The 11,611-nt window shown below is 50.2% G+C and overlaps 1 protein-coding gene across 2 annotated transcripts in view; it reads right to left on the minus strand.

Moving 5' to 3' along the window:
* The window catches only part of BBS4 (Bardet-Biedl syndrome 4), a 32,517-nt gene extending 22,922 nt beyond the window's left edge, over positions 1–9,595 (minus strand). Inside the window, exons 1-9 of one of the 2 annotated variants that reach the window (XM_075576029.1) lie at positions 9,527–9,595; positions 8,401–8,446; positions 7,911–7,990; positions 7,755–7,818; positions 6,758–6,869; positions 6,151–6,223; positions 5,992–6,045; positions 5,457–5,584; positions 1,420–1,474 (exon numbers count right to left, since the gene is read on the minus strand). In XM_075576029.1, the coding sequence (XP_075432144.1) occupies positions 1,420–1,474; positions 5,457–5,584; positions 5,992–6,045; positions 6,151–6,223; positions 6,758–6,869; positions 7,755–7,818; positions 7,911–7,990; positions 8,401–8,446; positions 9,527–9,556 (642 nt within the window). In that variant the 5' untranslated portion in view covers positions 9,557–9,595. Of the gene's footprint in view, positions 1–1,419; positions 1,475–5,456; positions 5,585–5,991; positions 6,046–6,150; positions 6,224–6,757; positions 6,870–7,754; positions 7,819–7,910; positions 7,991–8,400; positions 8,447–9,499 lie in introns of both variants that reach the window. The other variant, XM_075576028.1, reaches the window with a different exon arrangement.
* Between the last annotated feature and the right edge of the window lie 2,016 nt (positions 9,596–11,611).

The raw sequence follows: 11,611 nt of genomic DNA on the forward strand, positions 1-11,611 counted from the left end.
CTCCCATCCAGGCCCTATAACTTCCAATAACATGACTGTATGTCTTAGTGTTACTCCCATCCAGACCCTATAACTTCCAGTAACGTGACGGTGAGTATGTCTTAGTGTTACTCCCATCCAGACCCTATAACTTCCAGTAACGTGACGGTGAGTATGTCTTAGTATTACTCCCGTCCAGACCCTATAACTTCCAATAACGTGACGTAAGTCTGTCTTAGTGTTACTCCCATCCACACCCTATAACTTCCAGTAACATGACGGTAAGTATGTCTTAGTGTTACTCCCATCCAGACCCTATAACTTCCAGTAACGTGACGGTGAGTATGTCTTAGTATTACTCCCGTCCAGACCCTATAACTTCCAATAACGTGACGTAAGTCTGTCTTAGTGTTACTCCCATCCAGACCCTATAACTTCCAGTAACATGACGGTAAGTATGTCTTAGTGTTACTCCCATCCAGACCCTATAACTTCCAGTAACGTGACGTAAGTATGTCTTAGTGTTACTCCCATCCAGACCCTATAACTTCCAGTAACATGACGGTAAGTATGTCTTAGTGTTACTCCTATCCAGACTCTGTACATTCCAATAACATAAAAGGTAAGTATGAGGAAAGGGAAATAACCCTATGTTAGTTAAATTATGCCTTACTGGGGTCACCCTCACCCAGACCCTATAAAGCCCTATGTCAGGGTCTGGATATAACGTCAAGTATAGAAATGACCTAACGACCGTCCCGTTAAGTCCCCACGTTAACTTTAACGGACTTCAGTGGATTCGCGATGGTATAACGCCTCATTTGCATATAATTTACATGTCATTATCACGAATGGCCGTTATAAGTAACGCTACGCACAGCCTTATGCAACTCTAGTGTCCTTTGAAGTTACACGGTTAGTGTTCGGGTGACAAAACTTAACTGAGCTTGTGGAAAGAGAGCGAGTTATTCCTTAAAAACTGCGAGGATGGGGGAAGGGGGGGGGGAGATAGAAAGGGTGGAACAGGGAGGGGTGAAGGTGCGAGAGGGGGGAGATCGAAAGCGGAAGTACAGTGAGGGGGAAGGTGCGAGAGGGGGGAGATAGTAAGGTGGGGTAAGGTGCGAGAGGGGGATAGACAGGAGGGTACAGGGTGGGGGAAGGTGCGAGAGGAGGGGGATAGAAAGGAGGGTACAGGGAGAGGGGGGATAGAAAGGAGGGTTCAGGGAGAGGGGAAGGTGCGAGAGGGGGGATAGAAAGGAGGGTTCAGGGAGAGGGGAAAGTGCGAGAGGGGGGGATAGAAAGGAGGGTACAGGGAGAGGGGAAGCTGCGAGAGGGGGGGATAGAAAGGAGGGTACTGGGAGGGGGAAGGTGTGAGAGGAGGGCTAGAAAGGAGGGTACAGGGAGGGGGAAGGTGCGAGATAGAAAGTGGGGGGTCCTGACCTGCAGATACAGCAATCCCAGAGTGCTCAACAGCTCCGTGTTCTCAGGAGAGAGCCTGTCAATAAGAGCCGTGTGCTCAGTGCTACATACATATATACACACAGAATAATAAGAGCCGTGTGCTCAGTGCTACATACATATATACACACAGAATAATAAGAGCCGTGTGCTCAGTGCTACATACATATATACACACAGAATAATAAGAGCCGTGTGCTCAGTGCTACATACATATATACACACAGAATAATAAGAGCCGTGTGCTCAGTGCTACATACATATATACACACAGAATAATAAGAGCCGTGTGCTCAGTGCTACATACATACACACACACAGAATAATAAGAGCCATGTGCTCAGTGCTACATACATATATACACACAGAATAATAAGAGCCGTGTGCTCAGTGATACATACACATATACACACAGAATAATAAGAGCCGTGTGCTCAGTGCTACATACATATATACACACAGAATAATAGGAGCCGTGTGTTCAGTGCTACATACATATACACACACAGAATAATAACAATAAGAGCCATGTGCTCAGTGCTACATACATATATACACACAGAATAATAGGAGCCGTGTGCTCAGTGCTACATACATATATACACACAGAATAATAAGAGCCGTGTGCTCAGTCCTACATACATATATACACACAGAATAATAAGAGCCACGTGCTCAGTGCTACATACATATATACACACAGAATAATAGGAGCCACGTGCTCAGTGCTACATACATATACACACAGAATAATAAGAGCCACGTGCTCAGTGCTACATACATATATACACACAGAATAATAGGAGCCGTGTGCTCAGTGCTACATACATATACACACAGAATAATAAGAGCCACGTGCTCAGTGCTACATACATATATACACACAGAATAATAAGAGCCGTGTGCTCAGTGCTACATACCTATATACACACAGAATAATAAGAGCCGTGTGCTCAGTGCTACATACCTATATACACACAGAATAATAAGAGCCGTGTGCTCAGTGCTACATACATATACACACACAGAATAATAAGAGCTGTGTGCTCAGTGCTACATACATATATACACACAGAATAATAAGAGCCGTGTGCTCAGTGCTACATACATATACACACACAGAATAATAAGAGCTGTGTGCTCAGTGCTACATACATATATACACACAGAATAATAAGAGCCGTGTGCTCAGTGCTACATACATATACACACACAGAATAATAAGAGCCGTGTGCTCAGTGCTACATACATATACACACACAGAATAATAAGAGCTGTGTGCTCAGTGCTACATACATATATACACACAGAATAATAAGAGCTGTGTGCTCAGTGCTACATACATATATACACACAGAATAATAAGAGCCGTGTGCTCAGTGCTACATACATATACACACACAGAATAATAAGAGCTGTGTGCTCAGTGCTACATACATATATACACACAGAATAATAATAACAATAATAATAATAGCGTGTTATTGTATAGCGCTGCTAGTTTTACGTAGCGCTTTACAGAGGCATTTTGCAGACACAGGTCCCTGCCCCGCAGAGCTTACAATCTTTGTTTTTGGTGCCTGAGGAACAGGGAGATAAAGTGACTTGTCCAAGGTCACAAGGAGCCGACACCGGGAATTGAACCAGGTTCCCTTTACTCACTGAGCCGCTCCTTCAGCCCCTATGCACACATATACATCTCCCCGCCCCATCTTCTCGCTCTTTCCCCATCTTAAGATATTTATCCTCTTCAGCGCTTGGCGTCCCACTGCTGGATGAATCCTCCCCCAGTGATCGCCCAGGTCCTGCGGTTACAGCCGCTCTTCTCCACATCGCTCCCACACATGTTCTGATCTCAACCTTATAAGATATCAACCTTATGTCTCCCTTACTTTTAATCTCTATTGGACTCCGATACCATCCACCGTCCCGATACCATCCACCGTCCCGATACCATCCACCGTCCCGATACCATCCACCGTCCCGATACCATCCACCGTCCCGATACCATCCACCGTCCCGAAAAAATCTGTCCACTCCCAATTAAGCGATTACTATACCAAGAACATTTTCCATAGCCAATTCTAATCCCAAACACTCCACGGTAACTACCCTCCTAAAAGTTTGCAATGAGATCCAGTGTGGAATGGAACGGGGACAACTCACCGGTGCAATATTCCTAGATTTTGCAAAGGCTTTTGATACTGTTGATCATGCTATCCTGCTTAACAAACTCCAGAGCTCTGGAATAGGGAAGCATGCTTTAAACAGGTTTCAGTCCTACCTATCGGGAAGATCCCAACATGTGTCCATCTCAGGCTCTAACTCCAAACCCCTTGGATATCACCTGTGGTGTCCCGCAAGGCTCTGTTCTGGGGCCCCTACTCTTCTCAGTGTTCATCAATGATCTTCCCACAGCTTGTAAGGAAGCCTCAATACACATGTATGCAGATGACACAATCCTGTATGCACACAGCCATAGCCTCTCTGACCTTCAACACATACTTCAGTCTGACTTTTTGAGACTCGAAAACTGGATTTCCCAAAGCAACCTGTTTTTAAACACTGACAAGACTAACGATGGTATTTGGGACCAAGGCCACATTTCTAAAGCTACCAGTACCAGAGCTTCAGATAAGAACCAACGCTAATACCATCCTAGTTCATTACTAGTTTTAAATACTTGGGCATATGGTTTGACTCCCATTTAATATTTGGGATGCACATTGATACCCTGACATCCAAAACCTATGCCAAACTATGTGTACTTTATAGGAACAAATCCTCCATAAGGCCAGGGCCATGGTCAAAAAGACCGTGCTGAGCCGCGCTGAGGGGAAACATCATCCCTATCAGCTCCGCTTTAGACGGCGCTTCTGCAGGCGTGTGGAATTTCAGCCGACAGCCCAATTTAATTTTTCCCGCTGAGGGAAGTGCAGGGCCGGTCACGTGACCGCCAAAGGCCAATGGCAGTCCGTGACGTCGGCGTCGTGACGTCGTGACGTGGCGCGCTAGCCCCGCCTCCCGCCCACCCGGCACACAAGCGCGCTTCGCTGACGCTCATGCAGGGACACGAAAAAGCTCCTGCTTGAGCGGGAGAGCATGAGCGTCAGTGCTGCTCAGCGTTCTTGTTGTCACCATGTCCGAGGCCTAAGTCTGCTGGTCAGAAAGCGTATCGCACAGCAGATGCTAATACCAATTATAGACTATGGAGACATAGTATATGGCTCAGCACCCCAAACCCACCTTGGCAAACTTGACACCCTCTACAACTCAATATGCCGTTTTGTCCTCCAATGCAACTACAACACACATCACTGCGAAATGCTCAAAGAACTAGATTGGCCATCACTAGAGTCTAGGCGCAAGTTCACCTTTCCCGTCTTGCCTTCAAATACTTTCTGTGCAAGCTACCCAGCTATCTGAACAAGCTCCTCACCCCTACCACATGCAGCACTTATCCTCTGAGATCTGACTCCAAGGGACTTTTCACGGTCCCAAGGCTCAACAAAGTATCCGGCCGCTCCTCCTTCTCTTACCGTGCACCCCACAACTGAAACAGTCTACCGGAGACTCTCACAGCCACCAGTCTAATTTCTTTCCATTCATTCTTATTCCTGTCTCTTCGGATAATACCCAGCATGCAACTCTCCATACGTCTTTGCATGGTCTGTAGCATCTTCGCATTTTGGGGTTCACTGCCATACGTGAGCCCGGGCAGGATACACGGGTCCAAAAGTTTCCTCTGGAGGCGCAGTGGATGGCTCTCTTGAAATATTGTCTGGTTTCTTCCATATTTGGGGGTTGAGTCCTTACTTCCATGCCGGCAGCATTTGCATGTTGGAAGTACCGGTTTCCACTGTAGCTGGGTATTTGTTGACGTTTTCATAGTATGGTTAAACCTTCCAGCACAAGCACCACTATCCATCTTCCTGAACACCAATTGCCACATTTCCGCCACTGAGGCAGTGAGATAAGGATCTGAGGGAAGGAGATAGAGATATATATCACACACTCACTGGATAGCCTGCACATATGTCTGGATAGCAGCCTCTGTGTCTCCCTCCAGGAGCTGAATTTTCCCCAGGGTGATGGAGCTGAGATCCTGTCTGTGTAATTGCAGAGCGAGAGAGAGCTGCTCCTTACTCTGTGGAGAGACAGAGGGGGTGAGACATCTCAAAACATGGAGAGACGGCTGCTCCTTACTCTGCAGAGAGACAGAGAGGGTGAGACATAGACAGAAAGACAGCTGTTTGTTACTCCGTGGACAGAGAGACTTCTCCAAACAGAGACACAGAAACAGAGAGACATCATCAGACATATAGAGAGACCCATAGAAACAGTCAGCTGCTCCTAACACTGCAAAGAGACAGTGAGATATCCAAACAGAGTGAGACAGACCGGGACAACTCCAAGCATACAGAGAGACAGACTGCAAAGAAAAAGACAGTTATAGGCACTCAGAAAATGAGGAGTTGGGTGTGTAAATCTGTACAGCCCCCCCAAACCCGAGATGTGACACACTCACAGAGCCCCCTGCCCTCCTCCCCTCACCTTGCTTAGTTCTCGCAGATACAGGTAACAGACCCCCAGGTTATGGCAGATCTCCTGCAGAAGAAGGGGAGCGTTACACAAGCCCACGTACACCCCAGTCACCCTCCTACCGCACCCTAATAATCAGAGAGCAGTCTGGGGGTTGGGCTTAGCACATACCCAGTCCTTCTGGTTCAGTCTTGCAGCCTCATTATAAACCTCAACTGCTGCTCTGTGCTTCCCCAGTAAGAACCTGTGTGTGAGGGAGAGAGGGGGAGAGTAAGGGAGGGGGGTGGAAGTAAAAGAAAGAGGGGGGGAAAGCAGGAGGGGGAGAGCAAAGGAGAGCGGGAGGGGGAGAGCGGGCGGGTGGGTTTTTGGGATAAGAGGAGGGGGAGAGCGGGTGGGTGGGTTTTTGGGATAAGAGGAGGGGGAGAGCGGGCGGGTGGGTTTTTGGGATAAGAGGAGGGGGAGAGCGGGAGGGTGGGTTTTTGGGATAAGAGGAGGGGGAGAGCGGGAGGATGGGGGGATAAGAGGAGGGGGAGAGCGGGAGGGTGGGGGGGATAAGAGGAGGGGGAGAGCGGGAGGGTGGGGGGGATAAGAGGAGGGGGAGAGCGGGAGGGTGGGGGGGATAAGAGGAGGGGGAGAGCGGGAGGGTGGGGGGGATAAGAGGAGGGGGAGAGCGGGAGGGTGGGGGGGATAAGAGGAGGGGGAGAGCGGGAGGGTGGGGGGGATAAGAGGAGGGGGAGAGCGGGAGGGTTGGGGCGAGTGGAAGGGGGGGATGTCTCACAGTGAGCGTGCCACTTGTTTCAGGTTCTCGGGGTTGGTGGGATTCAGGATCGCGCACGTCTGGAAGAGCTCGAGGGATTCCTGGATCCGACCTTCCAACCTGAGGATCAGTGCTGGAGAGAGAGATATGAGAGATATGAGAGAGAGGGGGGGGAAGAGAGGGGGGGAAGAGAGGGGGGGAAGAGAGGGGGGGGGCGAGAGAGGGGGGGGGCGAGAGAGGGGGGGGGGCGAGAGAGGGGGGGGGCGAGAGAGGGGGGGGCGAGAGAGGGGGGCGAGAGAGGGGGGGGGCGAGAGAGGGGGGGGCGAGAGAGGGGGGGGCGAGAGAGGGGGGGGCGAGAGGGGGGGGGCGAGAGGGGGGGGGGCGAGAGGGGGGGGGCGAGAGGGGGGGGGGGCGAGAGGGGGGGGGCGAGAGGGGGGGGGCGAGAGGGGGGGCGAGAGGGGGGGGGCGAGAGGGGTCGGCGAGAGGAGGGGGGCGAGAGGGGGGGCGAGAGGGGGGGGGGGCGAAAGGGGGGGGGGCGGCGAGAGGGGGGGGGGGCGGCGAGAGGGGGGGGGCGGCGAGAGGAGCGGGAGGCGCGAGAGGGGCGGGGGCGCGAGAGGGGCGGGGGCGCGAGAGGGGCGGGGGGCGCGAGAGGGGCGGGGGGCGCGAGGGCGCGAGAGGGGCGGGGGGCGCGAGAGGGCGCGAGAGGGGCGGGGGGCGCGAGAGGGGCGGGGGGCGCGAGAGGGGCGGGGGGCGCGAGAGGGGCGGGGGGCGCGAGAGGGGCGGGGGGCGCGAGAGGGGCGGGGGGCGCGAGAGGGGCGGGGGGCGCGAGAGGCGCGAGAGGGGCGGGGGGCGCGAGACGCGAGAGGGGCGGGGGGCGCGAGAGGGGCGGGGGGCGCGAGAGGGGGGGGGACGAGAGAGGGAGGGGGACGAGAGAGGGAGGGGGACGAGAGAGGGAGGGGGACGAGAGAGGGAGCGAGACATGGGTCACAGAGATGTGTGCGGTGTGAGCATGACTCACCTTGCACGTACACTGCGTACTCGCACACTCCTTGTGTCGCCTGCAGCTGCTCCTTAATCACAGCCTGAAACAGGACACAACGTTACACACCTCCCTCCTCCAGCCACACGCAGGCGCGTGTACACACACTCCTCCTCCTAGGGACTGACCCCTCACCTTGCAGGCTTGGTAATCCTTCCGGACGTAGTGCAAGTGAATCACCCAGTTGCGTCTCTCCAGAATGGGCAGCTCCGGTGCTGAGGGAGAGTCACAGCGGGGTATTATTCCCGAACATATCTCCATACAACACACCCCGGACACAATAACTCCCTGCTAAAGAGCTTACAATCTAATTGTGATGCCTACAGAATAGGGAGATGAAGCGCATAAAGAAACCTCATTATTCTGTGCGGGAATGACTGCTCTTATAATGTGCCGTTTCTTTATCAATGCAGCTTATTTAGGATTCAGGGCATCGTGGAAAGAAATCCTACAAGATTAAGGGGGTGCACTTTAACCCATTCAGGGACACGAGGTCAGCAATGCCTAGATGGCACTGATGGGGTGTGTGGCTTCGGAGTAACAAGTAGGGAAGCGTTTGGAGCGCTGTAGTGTTTTTAGGGTCTGTAAGTGAGGGGACTTTATTGAGCTATAAAGGGCTCTGCACCTTTCTTTATACGGGATTTCCTCAAGCCGGCAGGTTCTGGGGGGACCTGCAAGAGAGAGACAGAGTGACCCCAAAATTCAGGGAGACATCCGAAGATCCAGGAGTTTCTCCAAGACACCTTAAACTCAAGTGAGACACCTAGACATCTACAGTAGGTGGTCACCCCAAGACACCTCAACATCTCGGCAGTCACCCCAAGACACCTCAAAATCCAGTGAGACATCTCAATACCTAGGTGGTCACCCCAAGACACCTCAATATCTATGGGGGTCACGTCTAGGGGAGTTACCCCAAGACGTCCAAAAGTCCATGAGGTTACCCCAAGACATCCCAAAGTCTAACGTGGTTACCCCAAAAGTCCCACTGAATTCCAGATAATTACCCTCAACTCACTCACCCCTAATATATTCAGGTACATAATGCGCTTTTCTCATTACAATCCAAGTATATACCCCAAGAAAAAAAAAGAAAATTGTTTCAGCTCACAAAGCTAAAGTCCCATAAATCACCAAAACATCAGACCCCAAATAGGGGAATTACCCCAACATACCCCCACAAAATACCTAATTGCCCAGAATCACCCACCCTGAAATCCTGCTTATAACCCCCCAAAAAATCAAGGTAACTACCACAACTCAGCCACGTCATCCGAGAACCCCCTGAAATACACCTAATTACCACAGACTCTACCCCATTTAGTAATAGCTACCCACAATCAGCCTGAACCCACCACACAAATTATATATATATATATATATATATATATATATATATATATATATATATATATATATATATGCCCATAGATACAGCCCACATGCATTTCGCTGTCCCTAGATACACCCTCCCATGCATTTAACTGTCCCTAGATACACCCCCCATGCATTTAACTGTCCCTAGATACACCCTCCCATGCATTTAACTGTCCCTAGATACACCCTCCCATGCATTTAACTGTCCCTAGATACACCCCCCATGCATTTAACTGCACATAGATATACCCCCATGCATTTAACTGCACCTAGATACGACCCCCATGTATTTAACTGCTCATAGATACGCTCCCCATGCATTTAACTGTCCCTGAATATGACCCCACATGTATGTAACTGCCCGTAGATACAACCGTTACAGTCTCTTGTTGATGCTCCGCCATCTTGCCTGTTTTCGTGACGGCTAACACCCGGAAGTCGCTTCTTAGTATCCAAGGCAACGGTGTCCCCCGCACTTCCGGTTGGTGCGTCCGTCGAATGGGCCTCGGCCGGAAACAGCTGTTGGTGTCCCCACTTCCGGGTGCAGTCACGGGCCCTTGTCTCCTTGTCATGTGATTAACATCTCGGAGGACTGCTTAACCCATTCCCTTCCAGCATGCTCTGAGCCAGTCCCACTTACACACAGGAAGCCATTATGTTTGCACCATATTTTTTTTATTTTTTTTTAACAGGCAGCGTATTAAATATGGACGCGGTCCGCGGCTGTAAAGTAGCCACTGCAACCCATACCTCCACTCCAATAGTGACCCAAACCCAAGAGACAAGACACAGTGATACTATACTATGTATATCTCTTAGTGCCGTCACCGGCACTGTAAGCGCAGCCTTATGAACTGACCAGAACACCCTCGTTCTGTAACTCTTACCACAGAATGTTAGCTCTTCGGGGCAGGGACTCCCTTTCCTAATGTGTTATGTCGGAAGAGCTTATTCCCATGGTGGTATAATATTATGTCACGTGTGTTGTAAAGTGCTGGGTACCTTGGTGGCTAGCCAAAAAGGAGTCGGCGAGGTTGGGAGTGTAGCACCTCGTGGGTTCACGTGGAAACAAGCCATTGTTCAGGAACTTTGCCATATAAAGCAGGGGTGGCCAACTCCAGTCCTCAATGGCCACCAACTGCTCAGGTTTTAAGGATATCTCTGCTTCAGCACAGGTGGCTCAATCAGTGGCTCAGTCATCAACTGAGCTGGTACCCCACAGGCGGATGCAGAAGTTGGGCCCACTGTCCGGAGCCAGGTGCCCCAGCGGGGGTGATGGGTGACAGGGCCCGCACCTGAGGAGGGATAGGGCCCCACGGCGCACAGATGCCCCGGTGGAGCTCCCACCACCCAGAGCGGCTGATCCCAGAGTATCATCATTTCCATTAGGTATTCCTGAATATTATCCCGTATTAAACCTTCAAGTCGCTTCCCCACTACTGAAGTCAGGCTTACAGGTCTGTAATTCCGCTTACAGGTCTGTAATTCCCCGGTTGTGATCTAGCTCCCTTTTTAAATATAGGCACCACATCTGCTTTACGCCAATCTTGTGGTACTGAGCCTGTGGAAATTAAGTCCATGAATATTAAATATAATGGTTTGGCTATTACTGAGCTTCCTTGAGAACTCTTGGATGTATGCCATCGGGGCCAGGTGCCTGATTTTCTTTAATTTTTTCAAGCCGCTTATGAACTTCTTCCTCAGTTAACCAATTGCTCATTAATATGGAGGTTGTGGCTTCCTCCTGCGGCACTATTGAAATCGATTCTTCCCTGGTAAACACAGAGGCAAAGAACTTGTTTAATACCTCAGCTTTTTCCTTATCTCCAATAATCTGCCTACCCATCTCACACTGAAAGGGTCCTATATTTTCTTTTCTCATTTTTTCTGTTATTAAGGTACTTAAAGAACTTTTTAGGGTTGACCTTACTTTCTATTGCAATCCTTTTTTCATTATCCATTTTTGCTCATTTAATTGCTCTTTTCATTAACTAGGGGGTACTCGCTTCTGGCGATCCAGTTGGTCTCCATATACGCCTTGATTTGAGTGCTCTCACGTTTGGGGTTACCTTTTCTCTTCAGTCCGTGCACCCGTACCTACCCCAGAATGTAGATCCGTAACAAACATTGTTTGTTAGTTGTTGCGCGGGTCTCCCCTTCCCTTTCCCTTAGTTTGTTAATTGCCCTTTTGCAATTTTTGTTACATTCCTTATAATTCTGATACGATGTCTCCGTCCCTTCTGACTTCAAGAATTTAAACGCCTGCCTCTTCTTGTCCATTTCCTCCCCTACCTGTTTATTTAGCAATATTGGTTTTGACTTATTTCTTTTATACTTATTACCCAAGGGTATACACTGATAAGTGTGCTTTTCTAACAATGTTTTAAAGACTGCCCATTTATCTTCCACATTTTCCCTGCAACATCATCCCAGTGGTAGGGTGACCAGATTTCCTAAAG

The sequence above is a fragment of the Ascaphus truei genome, chromosome 18 (assembly GCF_040206685.1).
Source record: "Ascaphus truei isolate aAscTru1 chromosome 18, aAscTru1.hap1, whole genome shotgun sequence".
NCBI lineage: Eukaryota > Metazoa > Chordata > Amphibia > Anura > Ascaphidae > Ascaphus > Ascaphus truei.